Below are 20,234 nucleotides of genomic sequence, written 5' to 3' on the forward strand. Positions count from 1 at the left end.
TCGCACAGCTCACGAAAGGCGTCCCAGCGTCCCTACGGACGTTGACCCTTCCTGAGCCATTCTAAGTGCGTTCGGCTCGCGCCACGCCCATGTACCTGCGAGCAATATTCTTAAGCGTCTAGTTGCGTCCTTCCTTACCCCGACCCCTCTGGTTAGCCTTTCCTTTGCTTCCTAGATTTTCTTATCCTAATCCCGGGGTTCGGCGTAACAATATCTACTTGACATTTTAGCATATATATATATATATATATATATTGTCACGACTTTTTCACTCCCGGACCGCTCCGGGACGTGTGCCGGATCAAAAGGAGTAAGGAGAGCGGGATGACAGGCCTCTCCGACAATTCCCTCGCACCTCCGACACTTCGCGAAACGAATTTACCGTTGGGCGCCAGACGCGTCAACGCACGTCCGCGAAATCGCAAACGAAAACCAAAACGAAACGCAAAGCGTGCGGAGACGTGCGGATGTGCGGATGTGCAGATGTGCGAGGAATCGGCTAGCTCGACCTAAGGGCTGGGGCGGGGATGATGAAGGGCGGAGCGATATTCGGCGGGGTGACACGCCATAAATAAGGCCACGAACTCAACCAATTAACAAATCAAAATAACATTTATTCTTTAGAAATTCGCGCGTGAAACAATAAAGGCCGATTTGGCTTCGGTCAATCCGACAAATCATATAATCGATCACGCGAGCGTCAGAAATAAAACAAATAAAATAATGATAGCGCGGACGCCAGAACAAACAAAGTACTGCGTTATCGTATAGTAAGCGCGCAGAAGGCGCTGCGATTAGATCAGAGAGATACAGTATAACGAAACTTACAATTAACATGGAACATCAACAGTAAACACGAAATAATCCAGGAAATAGAAAATAAGATCTCGCAGGAAAGATCGCGAGAGGAAGATACCTCACGCTCGGAGCGCGTGAACGCAACGCCGGGAGTCGCACGAGAATTCTGTCGCCAATTATCTTAAGCCTAACGCAAGTATGAATCGTGGCGTAAGCCACGTCCCAACGTAATGAGGACCGAACGCAACACCATAACGCGAGATCAATTTCGGCGCGATTGCAAGGAGACGCGGAATACTATAACAAACGCGAAAATACGGACTTAATCTAACGCGAGAAATGACCAAGAATAGCGCCAGTTATTCGGGCAAATACAATACACTGTCTTCAGTGATTTCCGAACGCGAAAAATGAGACGCCGAGGTACTCGGCGTAGCGCGAAAGCTTGGAAGGGACGCGAGGAAAATGTGCCGGATTACCGCGAGCAATAATAACACGCAATCACCGAACAACGCATCCGAACATAACTATCCTAAGTAATATTTGGTAATCCGATACGCCGTGAACACGGAAGGTGCGAGACACAATCACGAGCGCGGACATTATACGAAACGGACTCGCAGTAACGGATTTCGCCACAAATCTATCGCGATCTCCAGAGGCTCGCAATCGCGTCTTTATCTCAATTCCGCGGCCACGATACCATCCCGAGGCCCTTTGCTTTCGCTGTCGATCGCCATTCGATACGCGGTCTCAAGGGACCGTACGCGTCGCGATGTTACAACGTTTTTCCGGACGAGAGCGTGCACCGGAGGGCGGCGTCGTGGCTTTACATCCCGATATTAATTACTGCGGGCAACCTCACCGATGTGATGTCTCCTCATAGGGCTCCTTGCCGTCACCTCGTACGGAGGATCGTCGCAGCGTACCAAATTTTCCCGACTCGGGGTGGCTATATCGCGTATCTTAAAGAAAACGTTCGCACACTCGTCGACGGACGACCAGAGAGTGTCTCGCTAGATTCGCTCGATAGTGGAATCGATGCGGCACCCCCTTCCGTAGGGGCGTGCCAACCAATTGAGAGCGAGCTTGCAAGCTCGCGCAATATTCTAAAGCAGGATCGTCGTAAGGTGGATCCTTCGGGGGCGCGCAACGGTCCCTCGGCGGCGCAGCGACTCCTTCAATTTGTCCCTGGGCAGCGGACTGGACTTGGTTCTAGCCGGTGTGCCTCTGGTTTGACCTCGGGGCGGTGATCAGTCACCCCGCGGGCCGGTACTTCGTGAAGGCAGATTGCTGAGGCTGGGTATTCCCCAGGTACTTGGGGCCCCGCTATCGACGGCCTTGTCCATCGCTGCCTCGTTCGCCGCACGCCCGCCGCGTTGCTCTCGCCGCCCGTGATCCATGTAGCTTCCGCTCTCGCCACCCCTCCTCGGTCCTTGGTCCTCCCGGACCCCTCTCGTTATCGGTACTCCCTCGAAGACTCGCCGTGGTGTGGGTGAGGCGCCGCGCGCATTATAATTACACATGAAAATAAGAGAATAGTCAAAACGCGGAAACGATATCGATTTTTGGCCTATGGAGATCTCGTCGTCGCCTCTCTGGCTCGTCCCTGGGCGCAAATTTCCGCGCCTTGTAACGGCGGCGGGGCGCTGCCACGAAGCGGCGGGCCGCAACGTCACAATATATATATATATATATATATATATATATATATATATATAAATTTTTTATAGAAATATATATATATATATATATATATATTTCTGTCGGGCGCCGGTGCTGACCGCAGGTCTCGCCGAGTCGCTAGTGAGGGTGGTTCGTGGGACTTAGCGCGCACAGAATTTATTCGCGATTCTTTAGGTTGGCGAACAACAGAAAATTGTCTTTAATATAATAATAAACGAAAACTAGGATGAGTATGCGGACTCAGAAGTAAACTGTCTCGTGCCAGATCGGAAGTGCCTCCAAGTGCGTAAAAACGCGATTTTTATACAGAATTAAGGAGGCGGAATTATTTTTAATATGATTTGATTGGTGGAGTTCTCTTCCGATCGTGACGTAATTTTCGGTTTTTCGCCTATCCCTTCGAGCTAGGTATAATTATCTATTTTTAAGGCTGTCCATTGGCGAGTTTTGTCATAAGGCCCACCCCCCGCCGTCTTATTTTTGGAGGGGGTCTAAGTTATCGATTCTTCCAGTGACGCATCCATTTCTATTATTATTGTCGATTTCTCTTTTATTAGGGCTCTGGTTTATCTTGCGACCCTATTTTCAGTACCGACAGACAAAGGCATTCCATCTAATCTTAATTGCAGTTTTATTGCAAACAGAAACTTCCGCCACGTGCTCTTTACAAGATTTTCAAAAGCACGTTAGTCGCGCGATGCAATAAAGATCCTAAGTAAACTCCGTCTGGAATTAACGCCCCCTTTGGCGCGTCATGTCGCCATGTTTTATAACAGTGGGCCAAACAAAGCCGATAAAACGTAGTTGCATATGCTTTGTCTGTATGAATTTTGTTGCCTGGAAGTTTTCTCTCAATTTTTCGATTTCGTTCAGCAAACAGAAGAAAAAAAATAGGAAATAGCGAGATCGTGACTCACTTGCCGATGGACAACCGTTAATGCTCGGTTCTGATTTCAATCTTAAAAGCTACTCTAAATTTTTAAGAGGTTCCCGCGAAAAAGGGAAATCGTGGAGTCCACAGGTCGTAACAATATAATAAGAAAACTAAGTTCGGCGCGGTGATTATGGGGATTTAGCGATTTGTGAGAAGTGATGTGGGATGGTTGGCGCTAGCAGCGATGGCGCTAGCAGCGATCGAAAGAAAAGCATTTAGTAATATTTCAAGGTAGGTGAGTCGCGATGTAGCCAGCGTGAGAATAAGACGTATGGAAAAGCAGGAGAGTAGGAGGAAGCCTGCGAGAAGGGCATGTACTAGTAGAAGCAAATATGGTACATAATTTGACGATAGAGAGAATAGTGAAACTGTGGATATTTTGTGTATTTATTGAGACTGAGTATTTATTGAGTATTTATTGAGTATTTATTGAGACTGAGTATTTATTGAAACTGCGTATCGACGAGAATATCACCAGAGACATTGTAATTGACTATATATCTATATTATCCTGACAATAAAGTAAAGCTGTTTTATACCAAACTCTTACAAATGGAAATTTGGGCGTATCTTGCGAGCGGTCTAGGCAGCCTACAATATGAAATTATATTAGATGATGGTTGAACTTGGGTGCGACACGCCAATCAGTTAAGAGCCATTGGCGAGTCAACTTCAGCTCAAAATAATAAAATTGATTATGGTCTAATCGAGGTTGTCGGAAAACAGGCCGCAACGGAGGAGACGCCACGTTGGAAACCGACGAGACACCGGCTCACGAAAATGTTCCCAAACCGCCGCAACCGTTGCAGTCTCCACAAGGAAATGTATCCGCATCTCCAGAACTGTCGAATTGTCGACGAGAAAGAGAAGCGCAAGGACTCGATACCAATCCAGCGCTCCACGAAAGCCAAAACCGTACGGAAGCATTACGGACGTTAACTCAGGATGTAAAGCATTTCCTTCATAAGTGAGAGGGGGATGTTAGAGATACGTGATGGAAACGAGAGAGATCGAATCGCCAATAATAGTCGCGTAAAGGACGTTAATACGCGTTTACATAAATACCTCGCAAATCGTTATATTAAAGGTATTTAGAATTTAAATTGTTTAATAAACATATGTCCGTAAATGCTTCCTAATAGAACTACAACATAATGTTTAAAACATTTTCTGTTAATTTGATAGTGTTTACATTTTTTGCGAGTCTGGTATTGTTTACATTTTCTGTCAGTTTAGTATTGCTTACATTTTGTTTTAAAAATAAGCTGCGGAATAACGCAGAACAGTTTTTAGTAATAATTCTGCGTTCCGCTTGAACCTTTTAAAAAGCCAGCCTTTTAAAACGAAAGTTTTCAAACAAAAAGTACGCCAATATCCATTACATTTATAGTTATTGCAATGGAAATGAAAGACAGGCATTTATATGAGAGGCAATTTTCTAATCGCAGAGTGACAGATAGGCACGTATTTGCTAGAGTTAACAGAGATATCTATGAGAATCGTTCCAAAAGCTACCGCTGAACGTAAACCAGGTAACGATGATCAGAGGATATGATATTGGAGATGGTTGAATTCAATCCGTATACTAGCGTGCGAAGAATATCTAATCAAGCAGGTGTTACACGAATGAAAGTATGGAGGACGTTACATAACTTTGGTTTATATCCATTTCATCTCCAAGAAGTGCAGGTTCACCGAGGGATTTAGATTCGCTGATAAAGTTCTGTCATTGGCTTTTGAACATCGGCATATTCTTGAAAAGATATTATTCACCGACGTGGCTACCTTCAGTAGAGATGGTATCAATAATACCAGAAATTCACATTGCTGGTCAATTGAAAACCTCAACAAAACATACGGCAAACATTATCAGCATAAGTTTTCCATAAACATTTACAATTAGTGTGGAATTAATGACAACTTTCAATGGTTGTAGTTCTGTTAAAAAGCATTTACAGACATATGTTTATTAAACATTTTCAACTCTAAATGACTTCAATAATACGCTCATAATGTATGGATCTCGAGTTATGGGTCACCCTGTATATTGCGTAGTTATTTAATTTTGTACAATTAATTGACTTGTAATTATATAAATTTTTATTACTATTAGTTGAAACAAAACAACCAAAACCATTTAATCAAGAAGAGTTAGATGATTTTATTAAAGAAATGGGACTTCCTAAAAATATGTCAGAGTTTATGGAAGAAAAACTAAAGAGTCGAGGATTGGTAGAACCTGAGACGAAAACTGTTTACAGGAATCGAGAAAAGGAATTTCGGAAATACTTCAATAAAGATGACGACGGCTCTTTAGTGTACTGCACAGATGTTTGTGGTTTGATAAATGAATTAAAACGTGACGTCTACAATCCCAAGAAATGGAAATTGTTCATAAACTCTTCAAAACGAAGCCTGAAGGCGGTACTATTACACAATGGAAATAAATACGCAAGTTTTCTAATAGCACACTCAACCACATTGAAAGAAAGTTATAAAAGCGTGCGATACGTTTTGAAGAGAATCAGATATGCAGAGCACAAGTGGCAAGTTTGCGGTGATTTCAAAATCATATGTATCATCCTGGGACAGCAATCAGAATTTACAAAATATTCCTGCTTCTTGTGTCTATGGGACAGTAGAGATCGTAAAAATCACTACAAACAGAAACAATAGCCAATAAGAGTAGTACTCAACCCAGGGAGTCACAATGTCATAGAACAGCCTCTGCTCGATCCCTCGAAAATACTGCTTCCTCCACTTCACATAAAACTTGGTCTGATGAAACAATTTGTCAAGGCTTTGGACAAAAAGGGAGAATGTTTCGAGTACTTAATGCGTCAATTTCCACAATTGTAATGCGAAATTGAAAGAGGGTATTTTCGACGGACCTCAAATCCGTAAAATGTTTCGCGATGAACATTTTATAACAACAATGACAGATATTGAGAGAGCAGCGTGGCTAAGTTTTCGCAACGTCACTGGAAAACTTTTTGGGAAACCACCGGAGTCAGAACTATGATGTTATCGTAGCAGAAATGGTAGAAAACTACGAGCGCTTGGAGTGTTTAATAAATTTCAAATTACATTTTTTGGATTCTCACCTGGAATATTTTCCTGAAAACTTAGGTGGTTACAGTGAAAAGCAGGGTGAAAGCTTCCATCAAGATATGAAAGAAATTGAAAGAAAATACCAGGGCAGATGGGATGTTAACATGATGGCAGACTACTCTGTTGGTTGCTGAAAAGAGTAACTGAACGCGACAATAGTTTGAAAAGAGTCAGAAACCCACTGCACAGGTCGTTTGAGAATAAAAGATTACGTTACTGTTACAAACATAAACTATGGTAAACAGAACAACAAATTAAAGTATACATTTCTTCATTCGAGATAACGGAATTATTTCAACTGATCAGACTGGGGCTTGAATCATCTTCTGCGTTTTTTCAAAATACTCAAATTGGAGGGGGTCAGGCAACTCAACCAATGCCAGATTTGTGTTCAACGCGTTAAAATTCGTGAGGATAAGGCTTCATCCGGTCCAAATAAATTTTTTCCTTTATTGGTGATGTCCCTTAATCGGCTTTTTCACGATTTTTAGTCATTTCTCGTGATTTACTCGAAACCCATGCGTGCTGGGATTAATCTGACGACGAAGTGTTCAGCCTAGTGGCACAGTATATACAGTAGCGCAACTCTCCTGATTTCTTGTTGTCCAAAATGGAGTGCGCATGCGCGAAATAAGTAAGCGCCCACTAACCCCATCTGAACGTCGTTCTCTGAACTTCTTTCTCAATTGCTCTTCCTTTCTCCGTTCTGCTTCGCTCCCTCTTAGAATTTAAATGGTCAGTTAAGTAAATGCCTATATCTGTATTGGAACAGAAATTTGGAGGGAATTAGCTCAATTAGTCACTGAATGCTATTGAGAGCTGTTAAAAGTGTTTGACAGACTCTGAATACGTTTATGTGTTTAAAGTGAAAAGAGTTTACAAAGTATAAAGACAGTGAAAGAATGAAGTCAAGAAAAGTGAAGAAAATGATAAAAGTGAAATAAGTGATAAAAGTGATAAAAGCGAAGGAAACATAAAAGAGAAATTTTTTTCTAAGGGAATAGTTAACCTATATAAATATTATATAAGTTTTCAATTCTCTTGGAAGCACTTTGATCTTAGCTTTGTTTTAGGTGTTGCTGCATAATAATTAAAAATGAATGCGATAAGAAAGCCGAGCTGTGCAATACCAGAGTGCGTTAAGAAGTTTATTGATGTGCAACGACATTTTTTTTAATTTTTGACGGAACAAGACAGGTATAACACATTACTTTATATAATATTATTATTTTTTATATAAATTATATTGCTTCCTCATAGAGGAAGCTTTGTTTTCGTAAAGAAAAATTTTTTTTTGTTTTTCTGAATGCGTTCAGAATGTTTTAAGGTGGTTTATTCGCGACTATGTGAGTCAAAATAAACCTCATTTTAAAACTTCTAATTTCATACACTTTCATAGTCGACTAAATTCATTAATGAATTTCTCAAAATGATTGTATATCACAAATCGAATAAATAATCAATAATAAAAAAGAAGCGAATGAAAATAGTCCAATTTTCTTAGCGTAGTACAGAAGAGCTTCAGATGTGGCAACGTCGCAACATTCATGTAAACAAATGGTTGCACGTGTATCGTTCGGAGCAATAAACTTAGAGGTTAATTTTATTTAAGTGCAACATTTACTTTTATATCATGAACGAACAACCGCGTTTTAAAGGACGCTTTATCAAACAAAAAGTGCTTGACCACAAAAGAAAACGCGCAGAACTATTGACAAAAAAACAAGCCGAATGGCGAAACACAGCCGAAGTGAAATACCCATGTGAAGGGCGACACGTTGTTACTCTCAAAACGCTGGGAAAAAATTTGAAATGCGGAAATCGATGTCTTTTAACTAATTTTGTGAACATTCTATACGGTTGAGATTGTTGGCTTTGGTACCATTTGATTCGGAAGACACTCCTCTGTTTTTATTCTAATTTTCAACCTGATCTGTCTTTTCTATAATTTACTACCATCAATTTATTTCAAAATTACGGTCTCTCACGCGTCGTCCGCCAAAAACGCAATGCTTAAGATAGGGAAAAAAGCATATTTTTAGACAATAATATCTCGGAAACTACACGGTCAATCCATTTCAAATTTAGCATGAAGATTCGTCAGTTGCTTAATTACTTTTACTGAAAAGACTGCATCGATCTGTTTTCATAGGTTATATGGACATACCACCTTAAAACGTCGAAAAATAGCAGTTTTAAAAAAAGTCTGTATGTATGTATGTGTGTGTGTGTGTATGTATGTGTGTACGTGCCGAATTTACCGAAATTTCTATAACTCCAGAACTAATCAACCAAATCTTAACGAATTATATATGAAATAGGGGTAGAAAAAACTGAAGAATATAATAGAATTAATAAAAATTGCTAATAATCAAGGGGTTCTTTTTTAATAAAATTTTGAATTTGCAGAAATGTTTGTTTATGCTTTAATTTCCGCGGAGATATCGATCTATTTCTAATTTTATTATATTTTTCAGTCTTTTCTACCCCTATTTCATATATAATTCGTTAAGATTTGGTTGATTAGTTCTGGAGTTATAGAAATTTCGGTAAATTTGCTCTAACTTCCGCAAATATTGAGATATCGGGCTTCTTTATAGTTTTTAAGTGTGCAAGTAGAACCCTTTGCTCACAAAGCTTCCTCTATGAGGAAGCCAAAAAAATAAATACTAATAATTATACATTAAATAAAATAAGCTTCCTGTAATAATGAGGAAGCAATGTGCAAGTTTGTAATTTGCACCCATTTTTTTTAATTGTAATGTGTGCATTACTTTGTCATTGGTAAAATGATATAACATTTACAGATGGCTGCAATGGGTACGAGCATATGGAAGGCTGGATCTAGAACCTAAAGGTCCAGAATATGCCCACCAGAATTGTCGTTTATGCCATTTGCATTTTGAAAACAAATGGTACAAAATTAATAAAGTTAGGGCTCGTCTTCACCCAGATGCTGTACCCACTATATTTTTTGGACCAGGTTTTCAACAACAGTGAGTTTTTACTAAAAAATAATTATTAATTTTACATATTTTAATTTAATTAAATTAGTTTTGTTTTATATAAAAAAGTATAAAATTGAATAATACTGGTATAAGGTAGTAGTACATAAAAAATAATAATAGCAACAATATCTAACAATATTTACATTATTTTTTATGTATTACGCTAAAGTGTAACATATAACAATATAAAATAATTAAAATCTTTTAGGGACAACACAGCACCCGAACAAACAACACAACAAAATGAGGAAAATGTGGTTAAAGAGAAAGTAAATAGGTATGCTAAATATAAATGTTCTATTTGTTATAATATTATATTTTGTAATGTCTAACTGAGGAATTGTAAGTCAGGATGTATTGAAGAATTAATGAGTGGGTGAACACGAGATTTATAAAATAGTCAGTATATATTTCACGTTACAACTGAGCCCATTGCACGGACTCTTACACACGAAGGAATACGTTGGGAAGATTATTACAGAGGCTTGAGCCCTCCAACGCACGTCTTTACTTGTCGATGATCTTACACAGACTGCCCTTTTCGCTTCTCCCAACTCGCCTTCTTTTGGTTGAACGTGTTCGTGCAAGCTCGCGACCGATCCCGTTTTATGTCCATATATGGTCATATCGTAATCCACTTGATGACCATATATGGTCATCTCGCCGAATCTCATTAGCCAATCGTGGGCTTTCACTATCGCGATGTATTGGTATCGCCGCTAGCGCTTCTAACTCACGCGGCGATCATTCGGAGCTACAGGCGCGTACATCCGCGCCGTCGATATCTTACAGTTCGGCCATGCTGGAATGACATTCGACCCGAATGTCGTACATTTCTTTTAATACATAACTTAAACGCAATATCACAATATTAGATTATGCTTTTCACAAAACTTAAACATAATGACTTTATTTCAGTCTTTGGAATTTCATGACAAAATAAACGGTTTAACTTAATATTTAATATAACGATTATAAAAACGCAAGTTATAATTTTTATGAACAAACTTATACACTAGACGGAACGCTTTCAATGTTTTCGGGACGGTCAGAGTTCCCTACCCTAATCCATGGCTTCAGGCGGTCCGGTGACAAAATCGAATTGTATGGTCGCGATGTATTATCGAACCCGGGGATACTAACTACCACATAGCGGTTTTTATTCAAAACCTTTGAGATCTGGTACGGCCCTTTATAACATGGTTTCAACTTTTTATCCTCTCCCGGTTTCAGAACTGTATCGCGAATCATCACCAGATCGCCCGTGCTATACTTAGTCGGTTTTCTATGTGACTTATCATAATACATTTTATTGTAGCTTTTAATGCACTCGGAAGAATCTGCCGCTGCTTCGCGCAGTGAATTGCGGTAAGCCTCGAAGTTAAATTCTACTTTCGCTAATCGATCGAGATACTCTACTAATTTCGCATCCGCGTGCCTACGCTGGTCGTAACCGAGTAACATTTTTGCTGGAGAACTTTTAAGAACTGAGTGGAATGTGTTATTTATTACGTACTGAACCGAGCTTACGCATTCCGCCCATTTCCGAGGTTCTTCTACCAATTTCCTCAAGGAGGATTTCAGAAACTTGTTGATTCGCTCAACTATACCGTTCGCCCATGGGGTTGCCACTGCTATCTTACGATGCTTAATGCTATTCGCTTTTAGAAACTCAGAGAATTCGTGCGACGTGAATGCGGTTCCTCTATCGGATACTATCTCGCTCGGGTTACCGAACACATGGAAGAGATTAACAAAATGTTTGATCGTTTCTTTTGAGTTAGTGGTTTTTACAGGAAATAACCACGTGAACCGCGTATACGCGTCTAAAATCAGCAGAATGTGTTTAAAACCTCCAATTGATTCTACTAGAGGACCGTAATGATCGGTATGCAATGTATGGAAAGGAGCCGTAGGCGTATCCACGACCTGCATTTCACCCTCGCGAGAATTCACGGATGTGTTTGACATTAAGCATACAAGGCAATCTTCTACGTAATCGCGAACTTTCTTTCGCATGGACGGAAACCAATAATTAGACGCGATACCTTGCACGGTTTTCTCTATCCCGCAATGCGCCATGTTGTCGTGATACACGCGTATCACATTATTTATCATAGATTCCGGTACTACGAATCGGGGTTTGTCCGGACATTTTCTGTATACTAAACCTTCGACGAGCTTGAATTTATCGTTCTCTTCAAATTCTAACTCCTCGGCGATGCTCTTTAACTTTATATCCGTCAATTGCCGGTACTCTAATTCCCTTTCTAAAGGCATTGACTCTACATACGCTATAACGCGTCTAAGCGCGTCTACGTGCGCCATTTTTTCACCCGCACGATGGGTGATTTTAAAGTCATAGTCCTGAATACGCAAAGTCCAACGGGCTATCCTTGGATTCAGATGAGCTTTATTCACGGCGTAAACCAACGCTTGGCAATCTGTTACGATCACGAAATGCAACCCGTATAAATAAATATGAAACCTCTCAATCGCTTTCACTATGGCTAGCATCTCCAGCTCAAAGCTGTGATAATTCGCTTCAGCCTTATTTGTCGTTTGGCTATAATACGCTACCGGCGCAAAAACACCGTCATCTTGTTTCTGCATTAAAATAGCAGCGATTGCTACATGGCTTGCATCCGTATGCAATTGTGTTTCGGCTTTTGTATCGTAAAGTCTCAACACCGGTTATGATATTAAATCATTTTTCAAAGACTCGAAAGCCTGAACACAGTCTTCACCGAAAACGAACTTATTTGATTTTCGCAATAGGTTAGTTAACGGTTTTGCTTTACTCGCGTAGTTACGAATAAATCTTCTGAAGTAATTCGTTAAACCTAGAAAACGCTGTATATCTAATATTTTTTTTGGTATCGGAAAATTACGTATTACGTCCGTGTGCCTTTTGCTCAACGTGATCCCGTCAGCAGATACGATATATCCCAGAAATTCGACCCTTGATCTTAAAAACTGGCATTTTTCAAAATTAACTTCGAAACTATAACGTTTAAGCTCCAACAGTATTATCTCAATTATTTCCAGATTTTCTTCTATAGTATCTGTGGCGATGAAGATATCGTCCATATACAATATAATTTTTCTCGCGATTATCAACTTTGCTATTTCGGGGAGATTTTTCAGACGCTCATAAAATTCAGCTGGTGATTCGCAAAATCCAAAAGGCAGTCGTACGTATTCGTACTGGCCATCGTACGTGGCGAACGAGAAATACTTGGTGTCCTCCGGATGGATTTCCACCTGGTGGAATCCATCCTTCAGGTCCATCAACGTATATACGGTTTTCTTACCGACATCGGCTAAGCAATTCTCTATTACCGGGAATGGGCACTTACGCTTGTGCACCCTACAATTAAGCGGACGGAAATCCACGCATAATCGCCACTTGCCATTTTTTTTTTTTTTGACTAATACGGTTCTCGCGCAATATGGAGAAGAACTAGGCTTAATTATGCCTCTTCGCAAAAGATCGTCTACTATCTCACGCGTTATTTCTCTTTCCTTCCACGATATGCGCCTGGGCGAATATGCGTACTCGGATTTGTCCTTAAGCGCTACCCTTACTAAATACTTATTCTCCGGCGGAGGTAACTCGACCGTCTCTACCTTTTTGATTATTGAGATCAACCATTGTTCCGCATCGCTACCAAAATCCGTTTTAACAGAAATTACTTTTTCGTTCGAACATTTAGGCGGTTCGTTAATATCCGCGAATGCTATCTCATTAAACAACCGTAACCTGTCTTCGAAATTATCCATCGAGAGATTGTACACGATTTTAATGCCGTGTTTCTTTATAAAATCCATACCGATAACTAAGTCCATCGATAGTGAATCGTTATGCAAAATTTTTAATTCAATTGAAGCTAAGAATTCCGGCAACGGGGACAAAATCAATTCAGTAGAGACAGTTCCCTGTATATATATCGGCGAATTATTCAACGCTTTGAACGACTGACGACAGTTTTCCGCGTTATCGGACGATTTTATAAACTTTTCGTAAACCGACGGTCGAACGAAAGAAATAGGGCTACCCGAATCTATTAACGCGATCAAATCGGTTTTAACATTATTTAACGAAATGACCTTAATTTTGAAGTCGTCGATCTCGAGTCTTCGTTCGTCCTCTGCTACGCAGGCCACCGTCGCTGCTTCTTGAGTCTGGTCCGTCGTCGCAGACGGCACCATGGTGTCGGCGACGTCGACCGCCGAAACTATTGCGGCAGGAACATTCGATGTAGGAGACTGCGTCTGTTCTTTGCGTTTCAACTTGAAGCACTCTTCGCGCACGTGCCCCTTTGTTTTGCAGTAGGCACAAAATCTGTCTTTGATCACTGGCACTGCACTTGGCGACACCGGCACTTTTGACTGCCCTTCTTTCTTGACAGGCTCTTTCCCCTTCGGGCACTTGTTAACCGGTACACTTTTCTTCGAAAATGAGGATGTTATCCGATGCATCTGGTCCAGGAAGTGATCCAGATCCTCCGAATCCAGCGCTGTGGCAGTTCCCCGCAATGCGTTACTTGTTATTCCGTCGATCAACAACTGGATTTTATCTGCTTCCGGCAGTGATACGTTCTGCATCAATTCAAGTTTGTCCATGGCGTAGTCCAGGAACGTCTCTTTGGTGAAGTTCCATACGCGCGCCTCGATTTTCCGCATGGACACGTACAATAGAGTTCTTCTCTTGAAGCGTTTTGTGATTGCTTCCTTGAAACCGATCCACGAGCGATTCACAGATCCTGTGTTTTGCGTGAACCAGCGCTGCGCGTTCCCCTCAAGCTTGCTGGTAGCTGCGAGAAGTGCGACCTCAGGCGTTACCCCGTGTATTAGGGCGACGCTTTCCACCTTGGCGATCCACACCAGGACGTTCTCGTCCTCGGTGCCTCCATAACTGGGCAGCTGTGATGCGAGCAATTTCACCGCCTGCGCCGGCGGGACTGTCGACACAAAGGAACGGCTAGGCTGTTCTGACGTCGACGACCGCGATGGCCTTGGCTCGTTGCCTCGCTGATTAACACTGAGCGCGGCGAACATGCGCTGCATCATTTCGTTGCTCTGTCTCAGTTGATCATATAGCTCCCGGTTCTGCCTCAGAACCTGAGATATTTCGGAAGTTTCCGTTGGGGCGGACGAAGCGTCTTTACGAACAGCAGAATGCGCCCCCCTCGCTTGGCGCGTATCGTTCTCGAATTCAAGTAACGGGCTATTCTTCTCAAGGTGCATCACTATGGCTTGAATGCACTGCTGCCTGTCCTCCAGGGCCATTAGCCCATAACTTCGAGCTTCTTCTTGAAGCGCTTCGATTGAAAGCCCTTCCAGGCGAGTACAAATATTGGCTGCTGCCATCGTCAAATCTTCTGATCGATCGGCGAACACGCGTTATACAACTGATCACGTATTCACTCACACTCGATTCTGCAAGTTTCAAGGGCAGAAGACAAAGGGATTCCGCGGCGAACACGAACTTCGATCGCTTCGACACACACGACAACACTCGGTGGTTATTCCACGGCGAACGTCGACCTTCGATCACGACGACACAAACGAGCATACACGCGGTTATGCAAATCCCACTTCTGAACTGTAATGTCTAACTAAGGAATTGTAAGTCAGGATGTATTGAAGAATTAATGAGTGGGTGAACACGAGATTTATAAAATAGTCAGTATATATTTCACGTTACAACTGAGCCCATTGCACGGACTCTTACACACGAAGGAATACGTTGGGAAGATTATTACAGAGGCTTGAGCCCTCCAACGCACGTCTTTACTTGTCGATGATCTTACACAGACTGCCCTTTTCGCTTCTCCCAACTCGCCTTCTTTTGGTTGAACGTGTTCGTGCAAGCTCGCGACCGATCCCGTTTTATGTCCATATATGGTCATATCGTAATCCACTTGATGACCATATATGGTAATCTCGCCGAATCTCATTAGCCAATCGTGGGCTTTCGCTATCGCGATGTATTGGTATCGCCGCTAGCGCTTCTAACTCACGCGGCGATCATTCGGAGCTACAGGCGCGTACATCCGCGCCGTCGATATCTTACAATTTTATAATAGATATTATATGATATACATATTTTTTGTTGCAGAAATACATGTGCTGAGGCAACTGTTGCAGAAATGCAAGTGCAAGAAGATAATAGGTAATTTATATTAATAAAGGACTTGTTTACGTTTATTAACAATGGCTAAAAGAAAAAAAATTGTATATTTTCAGCAAAGCAGAAACTTCACACACAATCGTCCCAATTATTGTCAGTGACGTAGAAATAACTCAACCGTAAGTTTTTCTTTACTAATTTACAGTTAAACATGTATTTTTATTTTCTTTATTTGTTATGTAATAAAAGTTTTCTTATAAAATATAATTGTCAGGATATATGTAATTTATTTATTAACACATTATATTTAAATTTTTTTTAACTTTAGATTTTATTTAATATTATTTTGCTGTTTTTTTGTCTCCTACAGCAAAATAGTTACATAATTACATATATCATATTTGAAAATAATCTTTGTGCTATGATCTAACGTTTGGAATATATTATAAGAGCACATCCACTATCAAGAAGCCTGCAGTTAGGACTAAATCGTCTGATGATAGCCCGAGAAAAAGGAAATTGCGAGAGAAGTTCCAAAAATTAAAGGCGCAAAATAAAGTAATGCGTGAAACAATCCGACGGCTTTGTATGGAAAAGAAGAAGAAAGCTACAAAAATTGAAGAAGAAAACGAATTCGATTAACACTAATAAAACTAGGCCGTAAGTTATTACCGGAAAAATTTAATAGAATATTAGCGGCACAAGTCGACGCACAATTAAAATGTAAACGTGGCAGAAGATATGATCTCGAATTTAAGAAATTTGCTTTATCATTATTTTTTTTAAGTCTACGAATGTACCAGGAATTGAAAGATTCAATTGCATTGCCTTCTGTACGTTCTCTAGAATTATTCACGCAAAAATGGAATATTGAGCCTGGTATAAATGTTGAAGTACTTAAATTGAAATTGAATACGTTGCCTCTCGTAGAACGTCATTGCATAATATGTGCAGACGAAATGAGTTTAAAAGCTCATTTATTTTATAATATTTTTATAATTGGTTTCGAAGAAATTGGTGATAAAAAATTATCTAAACTTGCAAGAAGCACTTTAGTTATTATGGCACGTATTATTGCAGGTAATTGGAAGGTGCCTATTGTTTTTTGTTTTGTAGAAACTACATGCCATATGAACTTTTTAAAAAATCTGATATTTAATACAATAATTAAATTAAGAAATACAGGTGCTATGGTGCATGCATTGGTTACGGACATGGGTTCTAATTTTATACAACTGTCCCGTGATTTAGGAATATCTACACAAAATTCAACTTTTTCAGTTAACGGAGAAAATTTAGTTTACATTTTTGACACTCCACATTTAATAAAAGCAACCCGAAATAATTTGTTAAAACATAATTTTGAATTTAATAATAAAGTAGCTTTGTGGGATCATATTAGACAGTTTTATATGCAAGACGTCAAACAATGGATAAGAGCAGCTCCTAAATTATCAAAAATTTATATGGACCCAAATAACTTTATGAGAATGAAAGTTAAATATGCCGTACAAGTACTTAGTAACCATGTACGTGCAGGAATGTGTACACAGATGTCTGTCGGTCTTCTTCCGACTGAAGTCGTTGGAACTATAGATTTAATTGATCATTTTGATAAGTTGTTCGATATGTTAAATTCGTCCGCCGTAAATAATCCTAAAGAACACGGAAAAATTTTTACCGAAAGTGAAAAACAAATGCAGTTTTTGCAAGAAATGTCAGATCTTATGAAAAGTATTAAAGTATAGTTAATTATAATAATAATGGTAAATATGTAAAAGTTAAATGCTTTGAATGCTGGCAGATAACAATTAATAGCATCATTCAGCTTTGGGAAACATTGAAAAATCATAATTTTCCATATCTCCGAACACGTGCAGATTGAATCAAGATTGTGTCGAAAATTTTTTTGGTTCCGTTCGGACACAAGGCGGTAATTGTCTTAATCCGACACCTATACAATTTAAGCGCGCATTTAAAAAACTTTTTAGTACAACATTATTAAAACATTCGGATACGCAAAATTGTGCTTCTGATAATGATGATATGTTAAATCTTATTGGAACGTTAGATAATAACAAAGAGTCCACTGTTTCGGAATTTACTGCTTCATCATCATCGCCGCATAACATTTTAAATATTCCGACTCATGAATATCGTTCAATGGATCTGCCAGAAGAAAACGCATTTAAATATGTTTGCGGATTTTTAATTAAAAGATGTACAGCAATACATTCTTGTGATATATGTACAAAATATATGAATGATAATATGGCTGTCTTAGATAATACAACATTATATTGTTCTTTTCGAGCCTATGAAAACGAAGAAGGAAATTTGTTTGGGAAATTAAACATACCAAGTAATGACTTTAGTTATTATATTCATAAATTAGAAAAAGTATTTGTAAAAAATTTTGAGAAGAATTGTTTCCAGAAAAATATTGGCAATTATTTATTCCAATTAACAGCCATGTCCAAATTTCCCTACTTCATTTTTGATAAAATTATATCTTCGTATGCGTATATATTATACATTATCGCTGCATAATAAATCGTGCAAACGGGTTACCACAAAAAATAGGAAACTTTTAAACGTTTCCCATTTATAAATTTTCTTCTTATAATGTTTAATTGTCATGTTGAGTTATGCGTTACGGGCATATTTTAATTATTGAGGCTACTGTTTTATTGATTTTTATTCTTATAATGGATTGTGATATATTACTTGCCCAGTATTGTGTGTTCATTTATTGCATGTTTTGTTTGCTTGCAAATAACATTATATATAACTTTGCGTGTTTCTTTATTGCATTTTGTTTATTTTCAAATTATATTGTCTAACTTATATTGTATTTAATAATGTATTGATTGTATTGTTGCGTTTTACATTTTACTTTTAATTAATGGCAACATGTATGTGCATTTTTTTCAGTTGCGTTAATATTGATATATTGTGTTTTGATATTATGCGTTCATATTGTGCGTTGAAATTATGCGTTACTATATATGTATTAATAAGTGTGCATTAATAGACTTTTATACATTACGTTACTTATTAAATTTTATATTGTGTATGTTACATAAATTAATGTATTCGTGTGTGTTAAATATATATATATATATATGTATGTATATATATATGTATGTGCGATAGTGCATGTGTATTTGTAAAGGCATGAATACTGTTAGTGATACATTAAATTAATTAATTTTTTTTTTTTTTTAAGTTCTTACATGCCTCAAGGAATAATCAAAAGGTTATACGAATGAAAAACTTGGAAAAGAAATGGCGCTTATTAATATTACATTTTATAGATTCCTTGTTTATATTTTAAGTATTTTCTGTTCTACATTATTGTACGGTAATTATTGTAGTTTGCACTTTTATTGCCCTTTTCTTTTTTTGGGTTGTATCGAGGTGGATCGAGTAGCTGAGATACAGATCAATGAAAGAATTGTACAATAAAATTTTTTTGTTCTGTTTCTCTGGTCTGTGTTGAGGTGGATCGAGTAGCTGAAGCATGGAGCAGTGAATAAATTAAAAGAAAAAAGACTACAATTTGGTACTACATAATATGTAATTTCTTATGTATTGTAATAAAATTATTTTATATAAAAAATGTAGTTTCTTTATTATATTTATTAATAAAACATGTACTTTTAATATATTGCAGTTATATTTATTACGGGTATATTCTTTTTGTATAGAGATATACTTAAAATTATTTTAAAATGTAATATTAACATATCATCGTTGTATTAAAATTAAAATTTCATTTATCGCATTTTAAATTAAGCATGAATATATATCTCATTTTTATTTTGGATGCATAATTAAAAATCATTTATTTATTTCATTTAATGTAATAAAACTATTTTATATTAAATCTTTTATAATTATAATTGTTTTCTTATAAGTATAATGTATAAAATATTATATTTTGCTTTTCGGTTGTTCAATATATGTTTTATATAACATTATATTTTCTAGTAATTTACCTCAATACATTTATATTATTCAATCTGCACAATCACATTTATATAATTTTATTTTTTCTCATTTATGAATTTTTTATGAATTTTTTTCTTATTTTTAATACATAATAAATATTTATTTTCATTATTTTCATTAAATTCAGATTAATTTCATGTAAAAGTGGAGTGAGAGCGGAGAAAGGAAGAGCAATTGAGAAAGAAGTTCAGAGAAAGACGTTGGGCGCGTTCAGCAAAACCGCTCAGTAGCATAGCACATGATTGGCTCTTATACTTTTAGACCCAACGAATCAGCGTAGCGTGTCGATAAGACGACACTCAACAGTTGTGTCTGCTGTACGTGGCCGTTTAGTTGGTATTAGTGGGCGCTTACTTATTTCGCGCATGCGCACTCTATTTTAGACAACACTAACTTCAAAGGCGCCGACAGAGAGTTGCGCTACTGTATATACTGTGATAATACTCTATCCATACAAAAAAATTAAGCTCGATATCTCAAAATTTGCGAAAATTAGGGCAATCATGAGATTCTTTTAGATAGAAATCGGTAACCCCTTCATTATTAA

The 20,234-nt window shown here is 38.5% G+C and overlaps 1 protein-coding gene across 1 annotated transcript; it reads left to right on the top strand.

Moving 5' to 3' along the window:
• The first annotated feature begins 8,260 nt into the window (after nt 1-8,260).
• LOC143902189 (uncharacterized) lies at nt 8,261-16,611 on the top strand. The gene is made up of 6 exons (XM_077414883.1): nt 8,261-8,292; nt 9,337-9,525; nt 9,746-9,814; nt 15,662-15,715; nt 15,790-15,852; nt 16,124-16,611. Exons 1-6 carry the CDS (start codon nt 8,261-8,263, stop codon nt 16,215-16,217), a joined length of 501 nt encoding a protein of 166 aa, XP_077271009.1. The 3' UTR covers nt 16,218-16,611.
• The last annotated feature ends 3,623 nt before the right edge of the window (nt 16,612-20,234 follow it).

This window comes from Temnothorax americanus, unplaced genomic scaffold (assembly GCF_048541705.1).
Source record: "Temnothorax americanus isolate GAGA-0224 unplaced genomic scaffold, ASM4854170v1 Scaffold101, whole genome shotgun sequence".
In the NCBI taxonomy this organism is placed as follows: Eukaryota; Metazoa; Arthropoda; class Insecta; order Hymenoptera; family Formicidae; genus Temnothorax; species Temnothorax americanus.

Excerpts from the sequence above, each read along its gene's own strand:
- LOC143902189 (XM_077414883.1), top strand. The coding sequence starts at position 8,261 with ATGGCGAAACACAGCCGAAGTGAAATACCCAT. Across the intron at positions 9,815-15,661 it reads GTTAAAGAGAAAGTAAATAG|AAATACATGTGCTGAGGCAA; the intron begins GTATGCTAAATA and ends TTTTTGTTGCAG. Across the intron at positions 15,853-16,123 it reads GACGTAGAAATAACTCAACC|AGCACATCCACTATCAAGAA; the intron begins GTAAGTTTTTCT and ends ATATATTATAAG.